This window comes from Apis dorsata, unplaced genomic scaffold (assembly GCF_000469605.1).
Source record: "Apis dorsata unplaced genomic scaffold, Apis dorsata 1.3 scaffold_77, whole genome shotgun sequence".
Lineage (NCBI taxonomy): Eukaryota > Metazoa > Arthropoda > Insecta > Hymenoptera > Apidae > Apis > Apis dorsata.
In genome coordinates this window covers 195,803-214,400 of record NW_006263375.1, presented here as the reverse complement: position 1 = coordinate 214,400, position 18,598 = coordinate 195,803, and the positions used below count along the sequence as shown (strand labels likewise).

The 18,598-nt window shown below is 38.5% G+C and overlaps 1 protein-coding gene across 5 annotated transcripts in view; it reads left to right on the top strand.

The window, feature by feature from the left end:
- LOC102680502 (lachesin-like) overlaps positions 1 to 18,598 on the top strand; it is a 122,807-nt gene that overhangs the window by 80,438 nt on the left and 23,771 nt on the right. For all 5 annotated transcript variants that reach the window (XM_031508173.1, XM_031508174.1, XM_031508172.1 and 2 more), the window contains one exon: positions 340 to 547. In XM_031508173.1, the coding sequence (XP_031364033.1) occupies positions 340 to 547 (208 nt within the window). The remainder of the gene's footprint in view (positions 1 to 339; positions 548 to 18,598) is intronic.

Genomic DNA, 18,598 nt, shown 5'->3' with positions numbered 1-18,598 from the left:
TTTCTCTCTCTTGTTTTTTCGCTCGGCTCCAAAGCGAAGCCGGCAACAAGGGGACTTGTTCACTTTTCCTTTTCCACCCGCCACTTTTTTTTTCCACGTGGTTAGACCGCGAGCGCGCAGCAAGCAAGCAAGCCCCTATTTCGATAGGGGGAAGGGACGGTGTCCCGAGGATAGACACTCTTTTCCCTGTCCCTCTCTTCTCTTTTCTTCTCTTTCAAAATTGATTGCGAAATCGATGTGCGGGAAGAAACCCGTACGATTCCGGTGTTTCTCGCGACGAGAAGATCGATGGAGATGCGAGACGAGAGTTTTTCTCTTCCTCCTCCAATTTTGTTGCAGGTGGCATGGCTGCGCGTGGATACCCAAACGATATTGACGATAGCCAGTCACGTTATCACGAAGAACCATCGAATAGCAGTGTCTCACAGCGATCACCGAACGTGGTTCCTTCATATACGAGAGGTGAAAGAATCCGACAGGGGATGGTACATGTGCCAGATTAACACGGATCCGATGAAGAGTCAAACCGGCTACCTCGAGGTTGTGGGTGAGCTCTCCTTAATTTGATTGAATATTACTACTATTCTATAATTTTATATTAATTTTTTAATCGAAGAAGAAACTCGAATGGCACGAGATGAGAAATCAAAATTTTACAAATTCGAATGAATTCCTTTCGATTCCATTTGTTACCGATTTTGGAGAAAGGGATATCTTGAACCGAAGATAATTTCATTTATCCAATGTTTTTATCGTTCCTTTTATCCTATTCGTTTTCTACCTGTTTTCTTTTTTCTTTTTTCACATAGGAAACTTTTATATCAACAAATATGGAAACGGTAATGAACAATAGGAGGAATTAATTAACGCGCGTATTATTATTCGTTAAGGTACAAGTTTATAGGAGGAAGTTGCGGCTCGTTTGTTCACTCTCCCGGATGAGCTTCTAATATGGAGGCGTGTATCGATTAGCAGATCGAAAGGAGAGGAGAGGACGGTACCGTGCACTTATCAGTAGTATCCGGAGCGGCTATTATAACGATTATGTCACGTGAACGTTGGTGAGCGATATGCGGATGTAATTCGCAATATCTTAATCAAGTCTGACAAGCCGTGAGAATCTGATCCTGTATCCAACCTCTATATCCTTCATCTCTTTGCAAGAGGAGAGGATGATTTGTCGCATCCCCCTGCTTCCATCATCAACGCGCTTCGATAATTTCACGTTCGACGTGACGATATTTTCGCTTCCTTTTTTTTCTTTTTAATTAATTTTCAAACAATTTATCTCTCCTCAACGGGGATGATCCCTCTTTGTAACCTGTTGCACCCGATATCACATTTTCATTTTCATTTTTTATACATTATTGGAAATTTCATTTGCAAAGGGGGGAAGAGGGGGATAAATTATTCAAAAGAAATTGGAACCTCTGTTGTCTTTCTAACCTCGTTTATTATGCATATTTCAAAAGACTGGATTATCGAAAACTTATATTGAAAAGGAGACGTTTTCTTCAAATTTTGCTCCGTAGACAGGGAGAAAATTTAAATTTTAATATTTCCAGGAGAAATATTGAAAGTTATTAACCCCAAATTTTAAATTAGGGGGCAAGGAAGTTAAATTTTCGAGCCTCGCATAAAACTTGTCATCGTTGTATATATAGATCGACGATGAACGAATCCGGTTAAGTTAAACGAGCATCGTGTTGATGCCGTATCGCAATAATCGTCGTCAAAGATCGCGGGGCTTCATAGCAAGTTTAAACTGGACGACTATATACACGAAAGTCCTCCTCCTCCTCCTCCTCCTCCTTCTCCTCCTTTCCCCCCGCGCGTCTACTTAATTTGCGAGGCATTAACCTTATTATTATGGAGCAATATAGTCGCGAGTTTGCGAGAAAACGTTGTGTAGGGGTGGTTGCACGCGAGCAATCTTTACAGCCCTTCTCGGAAATGAAACCTCGTGTATGCCCTTTCACCGCCCCACGCCCACCCTTCTTCACCCCGTGTTTCATTCTTTTAATTCCCTTAACCCTCGTGCCACCCCGCCTCCCTTCCCTTCCTGTTCCATTTTTACCGCGCCAACCCCCCTAGGAATCGACCGATTCGATTAGCTAAAAAGTTTCGAAAAGTTGTCTCGATGCGGGAAAAGTGCAAAATAGAAGGGAAAGGAGGAGGGAATGAAACGCGTTTATGGAAAAAATTCGTTCGTTTTTTCATTTTTTTAACACATACTCGAGGTGTGTAATCGAGGAAGAATTAACGTGTGAGGAAGAGAGGCTGGAATTAATATTTGAGATTTGATTGATACGGTTTAGTATGATTGAGATTGAGATTGAGATTTGTTGAATTTTCTTTTTTTCTTTCTCGTATCGAGTTTGGGTTACAGATTATATATTTTCTATACGGGATGGGGTGTTTTTTATCCTACCCGACGATAAGTCGGTTATTAATTATTTTAATAAACCCATTTTAAACCCTGGGAATTATTTTTAGGTAGTAATAATAATTTTTCGAGCTGTTTAAAATTTCTGCGATAATTAAATTGGCCATTTTATTACAATTTAATACGATTACTCGTTATAAAAATTTCTCTCGGGTTAATTATATTTTTTTTTATTTTTTTTTTTTTTTTTTTTTTTTTTTTTTTTTTTTTTTTAGGAGGTTTAATTTAATTATTCGTGAAAATATTGAGTAACGAATACGTAATTTTCTCTTTTATTCGCGTATTATTATTATTATTATTCCCTTCTTCGACGTGTTTATCTTCGTCTTCCATTTTGATCGATTCAAACGTTTCGTTTCGTTGTTATCTTTCGTCTTTTTAAAACAATAGAATTGTAGAAGAGAGATTCTTCGATTTTTCATTTTCCATTTTCTCCACAACGGACAAACACTCGTTCGAAACAAATTCTAATATCGAAGAGTCGTAAATATTAATACAACTATTTTTCCATTTTTCGAAGATTCGACCATGAATTCGTGCGTTGTACGAGGGATTCGTGAGGACGCAGCGTCAACCCTCCCCCCCCTCCTCGTTTTGCTCGTAAGCAGAACTTCGATAGGATCCAATAATTGGAAACGTGAAAACATTTTCCGCCGAGTCATCGAATTATAGACGCTCGCTAGTAGACGCACTTTAATTAAACGCGATTAAGTTAAATCTGCCATCATAGGCGCACATCATTCTCGAACCGTTGTCGATCGGAATTAAAGAATTATAGGATCTTATGATAAACCCTTTCGATCGATACCCTTTTCCTCTTTGAATTGTGATCTTTTATGAAAATTCCTTTTCAACCGATTCCCATCAAGAATCATTTTATAACGATATGCGTTGATCATTTCTTCAGGATTCATCTTTGGTTATTGGAAAATTCTCCAATGATGAAACAAATATTGTTTATCACTCGTTGGCATTTTACCTCGTCGGTTCGAAAAGTTGGAAGAACGCTCTCTTTTAGATTCCGTTGCTTCCATTGGCATCGATCATCCTGTATATAAAAGTGTGCTCGCGCTTTTCATGAATAAGGAATGTCTCGATGCATCAAGTTGTGCAGAGTTCAATGGGAATGCGAAAGGAAATTTGCACGGAAATTTTCGAGAATTATCGTTATCTCGGTTTAAACGGAAGTCTAAAAAAAATCGTCGCGTCTTTGGAATAATTCGAACGAGATCAGCTTCGAGAGAATATATATCGTTTAAAATTTAGAAATCAATTTATCACGGGGAGAGATCAAATTCTGACAATGTACCCCGATGTATTCGAAAAGATATTAACACGAACGTCAATCAATTCTTGAAAATCATAAACATATTTTGCTTGGGGAGAAAATTGAATTCAAGGCTTGAAACGCGTTAATTTGATGTTATCAATGGACAGTCCTCCCCGTTTATTTAAAAGATAACGCGACACCGTGTTATTTCGGATTCTCTATTCGCGATGTTGCCTCTCATTTCGCGTACGAATGTTTAATATGATTTAAAAAAAGCACTGGAACTAGGTTAAAATTAATACGAGAGAAAGAGAGAGAGAGAGAGAGAAAGAAAGAGAGGAAATATAAGCGGGCAGAATAAGTTTTGATAAAGTGCGAACGCGAAAAATACGTGTATCGCGGTACACGTATATAATCGATATTTATACAATTCTATTCACGCGTTGACGTAAAAATAATTTTTATCATAAACAGAAAATTCCAACGTGAAATTTATTGTATCGCGAATAACGGGAGGAACGATATATATACCCGTAAATATTTTTTTTTCCCCTTCTTTCCTCCTCCTCCTCCCAATTTTCGTAGTAAAACGGGAGAATTATGAAAAAAAAAAAAAACCTTGGAAACAAAAGCGAAAGAAAGTTCTTTTTCGAATAAACACGTAAACGTGTGTGTGTGCACGAGGAAAATAAAATAATTACTTTGACACGTGTTACACTTTTTTCTTTTTTTAAAAAAAAAAAACGCGAAACAAAAAAAAAACGAGCAAATTTATCAAAGCGCGCGAATTAAATGACAAAAACCGATCGGAAACGGGATAAAATTTATTCCGGGTATCGAGCGCGAGAAATATTTGTTGAAAAAAAGAAAAAAATAAATAAATAAATAAATAAATAAATAAAATAAACACGAGTGTTAAAGCGTTTTACGATCGTTTGGAGCAACTTAAAAAAAAAGGGAAGGGGGGAAAAAAAAAAAAGGGAACTCGCTCGGTCAACGGAAAACCGAGAACCAATCCCGTTTAACCCGAAAACCGATTTTCTCCCCGTTAATGTAAATGACTTACTCTCCCCGTTCATTGCGTGTAATGAGTTGCAGCGAAACGTTACGAATGTGGTTTTAACCGCCGCTCAGGGGCATTTAAATTGAACTTCCCCCCCTCTGAAAATGGATGCGACGAGACGTCCAGTCGCTCCCTTCGGAGGGATCACTGACCTAAATTTGCCCCACCTTATTATCTGCCCGCGAGCTGAAATTTTTTAACTTTTTTTTCGAAGATTAATTAATTCGACCAGATCTTTATTTGTATATATATATATCTTTAAAAGAGATTCCTCGAATCGAATCGAATGTTTAACGAAGCGGTTTGTTCGGGACATCTTATGCAAATTGCCCGTCGAGACTTGTTTCGAGACTTGTTTCTTCCCCTCGGACGAGTGGCTGCGTCGAGAATGAAATACGCGCACTTGCGAAGAACTCTATGAATTATGCGTATGTTCTTATAATTGGTTATTTTTAATTGGCGTCGATTGGTGGATAATTTAAAAAGGAAAGGAGGGAATCGAGGAAACAAGAAAAGGAAGGAAAAAAGAAATCTTGCAAGGATTCGCGAATGTTAATACGATTCTCTTCCACTTCCCCCCTCTGGACGGTGTAGATTAAAAGAAGGGAGAAAGAAGGAAAAAAGGTTCACGTGTTGAACGAAGGAAGTCCACAAAGGGAAGAAGATTTTCAATTCGCCCGGCATTGTGAAGCGAAGATCAATTATGGCGCTATTATTAGCAAGTCGAGTAATTAAACTCGGTATTATTCTCGTACCCCAACTAATATCGAAACTCGTTTTGTTTCGCAATGAAATGGAATATCGCGATGCCGATAAAATTTCTTCGATCAACGAGAGAAAATCGTATATTCGAATCTGCGTGAGGATGTGGAATGAATTTGAAAACTAAGCTAGCTGTCAAAACAAAACCAAATCTCCAACGTGTATCCAATATAATATGTGTATAATATAATATAATCAAACTCGCAAGTTCGAGAGAACCAATTCTCCCGTTAATTACTCTCAAATTACAACGCCCTTTCTCTCGAAAGAGAAATTTCGAACCTTGGCCTACATTATTTTCATTATATATCTCGCTATTCCTCCTAGAACACGGTCAAAATGTTCTCCTCCCATATTAATCTCGCGTTATTGGTGATGAAAGGATATACTCGAAACTACAAATGGAACGATAAAATAAAATATCGATCGTGAACAGAATTCCTCTTTCATCTGCTTCATTCTATCATACATACACCCATCGTCTTCGTTACTTCGATGAATTAAACATTCGAACGACACTGTACACGATTTATACGTGAGAAGAGGACCGCCATATTCATTAGAAAATTCCACGAGAAACGAGAGGAATGGGCGAAGAAAGAAGAGGAAAAAAGAAAAGATCGTCTCAAAGACGGATTCAGGAGGCAACGTCGGTGTTCCTTAAGTACTCTGGCCTCCGGGTCGGACGTCGTTCCGCTACGGCCACGGCCACTTCCGACCAGTGACAAGACGTAAGGTTGGTTGGCCACGTTGCTTGTATACTTTACGAGAATCCGGCTCCACCGTTTTCCAGCGAAATCAAATTGGTATTCTCGAGATGCGCCGCTCCCTTGCATCCTATCTACCGGCAATATAATTCCACGAGTCTCTTTCTCTCTTTCTCTCTATCCCGCTCGAAACCATCCAAACGGACCTTCTGTCCTTCTTCCCGACGCGCGGAATCGTTCGCTACGATCGGCTGCTTAGGGGAACTTCATCTTCCCTCGTGAGATCGTCCACTTCGTATATACCACTTGAAACTGCTTACAACCGTGAAACTGCGCGGTTTATAAGGATTGGGAGGGGGCAGATCGTTGAAGAAGTTACGGGGAATTTGGAAATTTTAGGGTGAGTTTTAAGGAGAATTTTTTTTTCTCTCTTTTTTTTTTTTCTTGGAACGAGATCGTTCAGGATTTGTAGATCACGTCATTTCGAATTTTTAGAGGGGTCGAGAATTGTAAAAAGTCTTTTACAATTACTTCGAAGTAATACGAAGTGTGAAAATTATCGTACGAGATTTAAAAATACGTGATGTAAAAATTATTGATCGTTTTAATTTTCTTTGGAATTTTCGGTATCCAAAGTGGATTCGATTCAAAGTTATTTTAACGTTACGAAATAATGTAAAATAATAGGAAAAATTGGCGATTCGATGTCCGTTCGTTTCTGAATTTTTCTGAAATAAGAGATCGAGAAAAAGAAAAATGGACGTGTTCAAAAAATTATTTTAATTTTAAATAAAATAATGTTTTCGAGGCGACGAAACGATGGTAATTTTTGTTTCATTCGTTTTACATCTTTTTACGTTGAATTGGATCGTAAATTTCACCATTTGGATAACGTTGGAGCAATCGATAATTGGTAATTCATTATTGTCCGCTTGTTGAACTAGTCGCGATATAATTTGACAAGTATCGATAAAAGTTCTCAACTCGTTTAATGTGTTGTTAACACCAATATCTTCCATGGTGTACGCGAGTTGGTCGGTTTCCAAGCAGTAGTAATTTGCCAACCGCAACTTTCACAAGGTAAGTATAGCAACTTGTAAATCGATAAACTCGTTATATTATATTTTTAACGTTGTAATTCAATTTTTCCATCTCAATTTTTAAGTTTAATGCTCGAAATATCCCCATCGTTTAATTCTCTTATTTATTTATTCTACGATAACAAGATAACCAATCGTTTCGAAATGGTGAATTCGAAAAATTGTCAAATTTAACAAACGTGCCACGTTACTCGCCATGATATTTTTTAAAAAGGGTGAAATAAAATATTTTAATTAGCTCTAAGCGCAGTTAGAGCTCGATAATTGAAAAAAAGTTTTTTAACGATTCCCACGAATCACACACACACACACGTGTGCAAAACTCGAAACATAGAAACAAGTTCTGTGCGAAAATTACTTGTCAGCACATACAGCATTGTGGATAATGAAAATCCAATCAGCGGTAAACGTATTAACTGAACTCCTGCCGATTGAATCCACTTTGAACGTGAACTCCTATTATTTGAACGAGAAATCGTATATATCAGAATAAGGGAGAGAGAAAGAGAGAAAGAAAATGAAGTCCTATTATATAAATTCCAATTAATATGAACTATTTATCCCCTAACGAATCCGAGTAAACGAAATTTTACCATCAATTTTTATTAAAATTGATTCTTGTATCGCTTCCATTTAATTTCAATCGATCAAAAAATCTGCAGTATGGCAGATGTCAAAATTATCTTTTACGAACAATTTTCAAAAATTGTGTTTTCACTTCCCGCTATTAATAATACGCCATTTTTATATATCGCAACGAAGATCTTCTTTCCAAAGAAGAAATAAGCTACTCCCTTCTCGATACCTTTATCATGACTTTCATGAAGGAGTAGTAAAGTAGTTTTCGTATCGAGAAAATTTACCACTCTGCTACGAGACTTGGATGAACAGAAGCGAAAAGATTCTTCCCGCGAGCGGATCATCATTGGTTCACCATCGTTAAAGAAACTTGGCTTCGAGTTCGAGCTAACCATTCTCGTCTCGGCGAATTTATCAGGGAAATTTGGGGAATCGTGCTCGAGCACTTGTTCTCCAATTCGAGAATTCCTTTATAATAATGGAACACCGCAACTGGTCAACTTCACTCATTAAAATATTTGCCGAGGAATTAACGCTTGGAACACTTGTGGCTAATTGCGGTTAATCGCAACATCACGGATTGCGAACGAGGGAAATGAAAGCGATGAGGAAAGGGAAATGATAAGAAGTGAGGAATTTTGATAACAACGAGATAAATTCTCGACGAACGTTTCGCTTCTGGGAATAAACCGCGCGTTGAAATTTCTTTCACGCGAAACGCCTCGGTGAATTTTACACACGAGAGTTAAAATAATCTCGAGTTACCGGAGAATTTCTCCCCTCCCCCCTCTCCTCTCTTCCCTTTTCTCGGGGAAGAAGAGGAAGAAGTTGGCAAAGAAGTTTCCCTCCTCGAACTTCATTCTCTCTCTTTTCTCATAACATCCACGAATGTAAAAATATGATAGAGGCGAAACTGTCTGACTGATTTTGTTTCGACTACCATCCCCCCCTTCCCCCGATATATATTATATCGTATAAATATCGCACGCGTAGTGAGATGAACCATTATAACTGCACAAAGCATTCTTTGAAGTATCGCGTCGATCACCAAAGTGGAAGTGGGAGGGGGGAATCGTTGAATTTTTCTGTGGAGAAAATATTTGTTAAACGCCCGTCCGCATAATTTCCAACAATTTCTCCTTTTTTTCTCCTTTTTTTTCAAACAGGCGCGAGATACAAAGGGAATTTTTCGAGAAATTATCTTCTACATCTATCTATTTTATTAGCAAAAGGAAATATAAAAAGAAGTTCTTCGCGATATTTGCATTACACAAGCTCTCGTTCGATAATTGGATGAAATGTATCGGGAGAATTAAAAATTAAAAGCGTTACGATATATATGAACAAACAAAAGAAAAAAGAAATTCCATGAAAAAATATACCTCGTGTCAAGTCGACACCTTCGACGAGCCACGAGATTATTCCATTATTGAACTTAATGCAACTTCATAGATGGAAAATGGAATATCGCGCAGGCCTCGATCGAGACATCCTAATTAAACGTTGTAAACAGAGGCGTGAGTTCTCCCGGAGGGAGAAAGTTCTTCCCCGTGGCGCAAACACTTGATGCCGTTGTTATTCATTACGCGGCTCCGGGAGGGTTAAGCTGCGCGTTAACCACTTCTTCTCATCTTTCGAGCTGTTGATCCAACCTCTTCCACCCCTAGGAGGGGTTGCCTCCTTCCGCCACTCGGTGCCATTGCCTCTCCTCTAATATCGCGAAATGCGCGCAATCTGGAACGGTGCTCGAGACCGAGGCCAAGAAAAACCTCCCCCGATTCTCGACCCCTCCTAGTAGTAATCAGGCCTTCGAAGAACCCGTGGATTACCCGTTTTAAAGGTGCAAATATCACGGTTCGCCGGCGACCGTCAAGCCGTAAATCCACCGTGAACCCTATCTTCGAGATTTCTTCGTAACCGTGAGCCGTGATGACTCCTACCGACTGAGCGTTTAAACGACGCTCTTTATTTTCTTTTCTTTTCTTTTCTTTCCTTTTTTTTTTTTTTTTTTTTTTTTTTTTTTTTTTTTTTTTTTACCTTTTTCTATTTCGAGATGGAGGGTAACGCGCGGTAACGACGTCCCTGTCCCTTCTTTCGTTGTAACGATCTCTTTACACTTTTCCACTCGTTCGAGGAAAGAAAATTAAGGATTAAAGGATTCGTCGTTCGTTTGGGATAAACGATCGATCGGTAACACTCGATGTTATCATGCGAGCGGCAGACGATCGTGCCTCGATCGGTAAAAGTAATTCGCATTCTGTGTCGAAATGATTTTTTTTTTTTTTTTTTAGAGCTAATTTAATCGATCTGCGAATTAAAATTGATGAAAAGTCGATGGACGCGTTGACGCGATTTTCAGAGATGAATATTTAAGTATCGATCGATATGTAAAGACACATATTATGCGTTATTAAGTCGATTTTAGTACGAAGCTAGAGATTGGAGATCTTACAGAGATTGCCTGGAATTTTCCTACGCGCCCTACGGCGATACGATGCATTTAGTGATCTATACGAGAGCCAGTCAAGCCTGTGCTTTATGTACCAAGTAAGTAAACACACTGGGAGCCCATGCATCCACGTATTGCCAGCCAGTCGAACAATTTCGATTGGCCCGGCGGATTGTGTCCCTCCAGATCGTGTGTCTCGTGTGAAGTGATCTATTGTTCCCTCGAACTCGATGCTCGTTTTCGGTGTCGAACTTTTCCACGTTTCCTCCCCACACCTGTTACAAAGAGGTATTTTCACCTCTCTATCTTCCTTTTCCTTTTCTTTTCTTTTTCACTTTCTCTCTCGCTCTCCTTCTCCTTTTATTCTCCATCTTTCTCGCCCTCTTCGCCTTGGCAGATAACAAGATACCGGCAGCAGACCGTGACGGAAAGGAAAATATTTTCTGGCGGGGAAAATTGTCCAGAACTCGTCACAGAGAAAACACAAGCAAACACAGCTCGAGAGGAGAGGAAAGGAGAGGAAGATGGAACGAGGAGAGGGGAGAGGAATTTTCTCTCGTTATGCAACAGAGGCGGAATCTACATACCGCCAAATACATAATAAAACGATCTACGTCTTCCTTTTCCTCCTCCTTCCAGAAAATGTGTCAGATCTTCGCTTTCTACTTGTCTGGTCAGCGGAGATACCGGGATATACAATCCCGGATAAAGTGCACTTTACTATAATGGCGCACAAATGAGTTTTGCGGAATATATATATATAATAGTGAATATATTACTATACAGAGAAATTTAAGAAAGAAATAGCAATGTCGAATTAAAGAAATTAAATTCAATTAATCTCGTATTAGAATTAACGACAGTTGTTGTAAGGGAGAGTACAAGCGTGGATTTTGGATTCCTGTAACATTGCTTTGATAGACGATCGATCGTTTATAGGATAATAAATTCACGTGAGATTATTGGTGATCATTAATATGCTGTGTATAACATGTCATGGAAGCCACTTATCTCGAAATAATTAATTCCAAGGAACACGCAATCGCGTAAATCGTGTAACGCGAAAATTCAACAATTTCGAACAATAGCGTTTTAATTAATTATTTCCAACTCCGTGCATTCTCGATTCGCGTGTATATTGATTTCAACGTATAATTTTTATAAATCGATTGGAATCAAAAAAAAAAAAAGAAAAAAAAATATGGACACTTTTCACAGTGTTTCGCCGAATATCACGAATATCCTTTGGAATTTTATCTCGTCGAATCTTCGTTCATTCGCCCGTCAATCCTCTTCCTTCGTGTATACATCCTATCCTATAGCGTTATTGAACTTGCATTTGCGGGAGATTCAGGCTTCATCGTCGTATCTAATTACGTGCAGAGTGACGTGGTATCCTATATCCTGTGTAGGGCCGACGTAGCATTCGGTATTCAGCAAATACAACAGTGATTAGGTGGCACGTACCGGCGCACGTACGTGTAAACGTCGTAATCGTTTGAGCCTTTTGACGATTCTATAAAGCCGACCCGTTCTGGCGTTTAATAGCCGCTCGAACGAGCTTATTTAGACGCGCGCAGAAGGTGTAGACATCGTTGGTAAACTCATCCTCAGCCCCTCGATAGGCCGCGAATGAAACGCGAGACATTGTGAATTATTCACCAAGTCACGGCAACCCTGAACGCGCTAATTAACCGACAACCCGTTGTCACGTAAGGTTTCCCCTTAACCGGGAAATTAAACGTCAAAACAGACATCGGGTATACACGCGGAACAAACGATTTATCAATCGATGGGATAAGACCTGTTTGACCCGCGGCCGATAAAACAGTCTCGGCCGGGACGCATGGCACTCGCTAATTAACCGTGGCGACACTCGTGATTGGTATTTAATCCTTGCCAGTCGAGAGAACTTTTCGATATTGTTCGGTTTTCGAGCTTAGAGATCTAATCATTTTTTTTACGATAAAATTTTGGAAAATGGATCCAATTAATTTTGAAAGGAGAAATTGATAAATTTTTAATTTTAGATTAAAGGATATTTGGACGCTTGGGTATCAATATTCAAAAGAAATTTGAAAAAACTTTTGTGTTGAGTAAAAGTATCGACATCGATATGCAGAGTCATTTTGATTAAATTTAGAATCCATTCTTATCTATTTCGTTTAGGGAGGATAAAAGAATCTTGGGAATTAAAATTCTCTATCTCGTATTAATCTTTTTTTCCAAATAATACACGATTGGTATATACGATTGTGAAGTAATGCTAACTACTCGATAATTAGATCATCCCCGATACTATCCCCCGGAAATTGGATTCGTATCGATGATCGGAAATTTGCAACATTTATCTATAAACAATGCTTCGTTTGCGCTGAAATAACTCACATTCTATTTATCGTGAAAATACGATTCATCCGTCTGTGACGTGCGCCTGCATGATCACGCGACGAATCAGCCTCGTACCATTGCAAACAATTTCCAGATCGCACTTCTTGATACCGTGCCTGGTGTATCGTCATTTGCATTCAACGATATTCAACGATATTTTTGATAATTGTCGTTTCGTTACGATAATAACCTCATCAATAATGAAACTAGCCGATCACATGACATATACATATATATATATGGCTCATTCGATCCATCGAATTTTCGAAATCGTTCATCGATTCGAATTCCATCGAAAGGATTCATATCTTCCTTCACTTGCAAAAAAAAAAAAAATAATTACCAATCGATTCAACAAACCATCCATCCATTCGTACGATCTTCTTCTTTTTCAACGATCGAACGAAATATTCGACCATTCACTTTTACACACCCAGTACATTTTCCAAACCTCGTCCATCCTCAAAATTGAACCGCGCATTTTCTCCTATATTTACCTCGAACGTAGACGCAGCATTCAAAATAAATTTCGAATATCCGACTTCTGTGCAATCGCAGAAGCTTAAAAATAATAATAATAATAAAAAAAAGCAATCGAAATATTTCGAAATATTGCACGATCCACGATCCACGTGGTTTGTCCGTGACGTTAAATAGATGAACCCGTTGGGGGGGAAAAAAAAGCTAGAAGGGGAGGAAAAAAACCATTGTGAATAAAATGTGAATAAAATCGTTTTTCATCTGAGTTTAACTACGCGTACGTGTCATTATAAGCGTGCGTGGCCGCGTGATACGCGCGTTAATCGCGATGAACCGCGGCGTCTGTTTCCCCGAATATACAAGCCGGGCCAGAGGGAGGGAGAGATAATCCGCAAACGTTACGTTTAAGCGGTCATAGATACGTTTTAATCGTTTATTTGGCGTGCAGCAGGTATGCAAGCAGCGGAGAGAGCTTTTGTGCGGGTGAAATGAATGGGTTACGATTTATTTATAAATCCAATTTGTTTCTACGACACGTGAGAAAGGAACTATCTTCATCCCTCCCTCTCTCTTTCTCTCTCTCACTCTCCATATTCGTTTCAATATTTTTGAACGAGAGCCGGTGATTGGATAATGCTAGCGCCGAAATCATCCTCTCTTTGTAACGTTTAACATCGGATAGACCGCTGATAATCCTTTGTCCGTTTATTTGCTCTTCAGATTCGAAAAGCCCGATTGAAAAATTGAATAGGAAAAGTGTAAAGTGTTACTGGGATTTCGTTGATTATCCTCTCTTTGGTAATTGATGATTTTTCCAATTTTTATCGTGTTTACTTATTTTTTCTCTCTCTTTCTCTCTTTTTTTTTTTTTTTTTTTTTTTTTGATTAAATTTTTGCTCGGTGTCGGTGGAAATTAGTTGATTTTTTGGAGCAGTGAATTTTGTGACAAACTGACCGACAAGGAAAAACAGTTGTATCTATAGTAGATACGTCATTTCATTTATGGAAATAAACTCAACGCTAGATCTCATATTTCGTATCACGAAATATCGGATTATATTTTTTTTATAAACAATTTCTAATTGAAGATTTCTAATGATGATTGATCGATTCGAGATAAAAATTATAGACACATAGCGCGCAAAGTGTACGATATGAAGTGAATAATACACTTCTTTAGTTACAGTGGTACGAAATTAACAGAGATTACACCTCTCGAGGTTGTCTATAATTTTGTGAAAATATAACACCAACGATCGAAGGTAGCGTCGAATTACGTAGTTAAAATGCTTATCCCATCCCCGACAGATTTTTAATACGCTTATTGTACGAATTGAAACGCTTAATAGCCGGGAAAAAAATTTTTGCCGTATCGTTCCCCTGAAACGTATCATTGGATTTCTATCTTTGGCGTAACGCCTCGACAAAGGGGAGACACGTAAAAACCCTCTTTGCGGCGTGTAACGAATTTAAGTTTATGAATATTCAAAGCTAGATATGAAATTGCAAGTGCCGGGACAACAAAGTTCTGATTAAAACGCGAAACACTTTTGTTTGTGGAAGCAATGCGAAGCAAAAAAAAAAAAAAAAATTTCGACCAATTTTAGAGTAATTATTCCACAGTTTTGAAACACACCGAAAATTAAAAATCGGATTATACCCGTGAAGGATAAATATATCGAGAATAAAAAAAAAAAAAAAAGATTTGAAAATATCGAACGAATAACGTCGCGATAAAAAGGGGGAGGGGGTGGAGAAGTTTGTCACAAAAGAATTCGAAACATCGAATATTTTTCTCGGATAATTTGTTTATTTTTACGTTTTGATTAAATTTTGCGATAATCCTTTCGTTTTTGATATTATTATTATTTTTTTTAAATATACTTCGAAAATTTGGCAAATTTGAAATCGTTCGAGACGCGTAAGAAGGTAATTTATTCCTGTCACTTTCCCAAGCGCTTCTTGTGTGGGAATATCCAGCTTGCTGGTAGTATCAAACTTGTAAGTTGCATATTTTATACGTGATAAAGTGCTCCGTCTGTATTCTGCCACAATGGAGTTTAACTCTCCGCCGAGAATGTATTTCCTTTTTCCGTGATTGCTAGTAGGTTTTCGCGCATATATATATGCACGAATATAATACGACAAAAAGAGAAAGAGAGAGGAAAGGATTTTGTTTGACGATTACACGTAATCGTTTATTGATATAATCGAAAATAATTCACGTTTTCCCTCCTCCTAACAAGATTTTTATCCTCATTTTATTATATCATTTTACAAACATTATTATTTCATTTTCGTATATAAATAAAAATTTACCTCACTTTTGCCTCACATTTAAACATTCGCAAAATCCTTTCGCAAAGACCAATCCGCGCAAACACGTTGAACAGAATTTCACTCTCGACAATAATAAAAATACTCTTCAACAAAAATTAAAAAAATTAAAAAGCTCATTAGCGAATAATTTCGCTCAATTTAACTCCCCAACTTACCTACGCATCCAACTTCCACTAAAAAAAAAAAAAAAAAAAAAAAAAAAAAAAAAAAAAAGAAAAAAAAAAAAAAAACCCTCCCTCTTCACCCCCTCCCCTTTTCTCCCCCCCCTCTCACAAGCCACGCCCACCCAGCCCCCCCCCTCCCCCCCCCCCCCCCCCCCCCAAAAAAAAAAAAAAAAAAAAAAAAAGAAGAAGAAGAAAAAAGAAACTCTATCTCTTCATCCCCTCTTCGTTGCTCCTCCCTCCTGTACAAAGCTCTCGCCACACGACCCTCCCCTTCCCTCTCCCCCTTTCCAGGAAATTTATTAGACGGTGTCCCACACGGGGTGGTTGTCGAGCGCACGGGTTACAGTACATCGTTCGGACTCAATAAAAGGATCCCCCTTTTTTTATTTTTATTTTCGTACACCGTGACTCGTTCGATTTACGAAATCGTCGAAATTAAGCCCACTCTTTCATTCGAGTTCCGGGGGTCTAGTTTTCGTCTTCCCTCTTTTTCAACTCCGGTTTCAATCCGCGAAACGTCACTGAAACGGCGTCTGCCGTTCAGGAAGGACGTTGGAATAAGGGAGGGGAGGGTGAATTTGGTGGGAAAACGTCGGAGGCACGGGACAGGATAAACGAGGCAGATTCAGATTGATGCAGGATGCGAGGAGGATTGGTGGTCTTGGAGACGGGGGAAGAGGTTGTGCAGGCGCGCACAATTCTAGACAAAAGGGGTAAATGGGCGGAGGAAAAATTTCCTCGTTAACGATTATAAATTATGGGAAGATATGTGTGTGTATGTGTGCGTGTGTGTACTACTAATGGGATGGTGCGTTTCACAGGAGGATGGAACGCGAGTTTCAAAGACGCGCCGTTGATGAGAATTTTCGTTTTTCAAAGAAAATTCCCATCCGGGTTAATTAAATCCGAGAACCGGTTTTCAGAACTGTTGTGCATATAGAATGTTGCATTAATTTCTGGGAGAAGGATTAATTATATAGGAGGAGAAGTTGTAAAGTTGGTCGTTGTTTAAGATATTTCTCTCTTCTTCTTCTTCTTCCTTTCTCTTTTTCTTTTTCTTCTTATCGGATCGTGGGACGAAGTTGGATTATTCAATTCTAGGTGGAGAGGGGGGGATAGTGGAATTTCTTATCGGGAGGGAAAAATAATTTTCTATGATCGTTTTTCCTTTTTTTTTTTCTTTTTCCTTTTTAAAGATTCTTTGTCGTTTGTTCTCGTATATCGAGAGAGGAAGATCGAATCGATGGCACTTCCTATCATATCTCGTCCACCTTCTCGCTCTGAATTCAATTCGCTTTAATCCGCTAGCGAGCTATTTTATAGATACAAAGAATCTTTGATCAAGTACCGTCGTGAAAATAAAACTGGGGACGAGATAAACGAAACAGATTGATACAGTCGGGGTAATCTCTTTCGACGAAAAACTATTTATTGCTCGGCTTTCCGTGCCGTGTTACGATGAATTTATTTCGTAACTATTTCGTTCCATATTTCCAAAAATTCAACGTTTTCATATTCAACGCTCTTTTTTCTTTTTTTTCTTTTTAGAGTAAATTGTATTACCGTATGTATGACCTATTTTATTATTTTTTATTATTTAGTTCATTTGAAAAATAACGTTATGCACACTCATTTAGATTTATTCGCAACATTTGGAGATGGAATAGATGATTACTGGCTGGGCGGGAATAACCATCCTATATTTAGACTGTTAAGTTGATAAGGATGATTCCTCGAAGCTCGATTAAGGATCTAATCTAGAACAATGCTAATTACGTTTGCAATAAGAGCAAAATAACTCTACGTCTTTATTAACAATATAAACGAACGACGTGTAATAACATCGTGTATTTCTTCGTTACACAGCTCGAGGTTGTATGTACGCTTGCAGTTATTTGTCCGTTTCAATCTCATACTCGTGATATACACCTAATTAGAAGTAAATTAGTAATGCGTAATCTTTTCCCAAAAACTTAACTTATATCTCAATTCTTCACTTCCTTCTTCGCAGTCGAAACCCAAACGCGATGTTCAAACTCTCAAGCAAACATCGTCAAACTGTCATTGTCGTAATATTAGAGGCAAGAAAATTGAAAATTGAAAATAATCAATCTACATCCAACTTCCCATCGCTTCCTAAAAACCTAAATACAACGTTCAAACTTTTGGCAAACATCGTCAAACCATCATTTTCGGTAACATTAGAGGCAAGAAAATTCAAAATTCAAAATAATCAACTCTCCATGGCTTCAAAAAATCTAAATACAACGTTCAAAACATTTTAGCAAACATCGTCAAACCATTATTGTCGTAACATTAGAAAGAAAAAAATTCAAAATTCAAAATAATTAATCTACATCCAACTCCTCGCATCGTAAATACAATGTTCAAACTTTCAACAAACATCGTCAAATCATCATCATCACCATACACGTCATAAAAATTCGCAAAATCAATCCGTATGCATTTCTCATTCAAACCTCAAAGCATCAAATCGAAACAACTGTTCAACAACAAACATTTCAGCGACAAGAAATCAAATACGAAAGTTCCTTAACGCGTCATCACAGACGTCTCTTTCCCTCTCTCTGAATCTCTCTAATTCGATCACGTGGAGTGTTAGTGCTGGTCTTCTGATCTGTCGCACATTGGGAAACATCGTGAGGTCAGAGGGTAACCGATGCAACTCTTGCACACCTCTGCCAGAGAGCGTACACCGTACACCGGGTGTGGAGAAGAAGGAACGCGTTTGGGGATGGGCATCGATAGACTAGAGAGGAACAGGGGTGGCTTTGACCCGCCAATTCAGCATCACCCATACGGGTACTCGACCGCAAATCGAGTTCC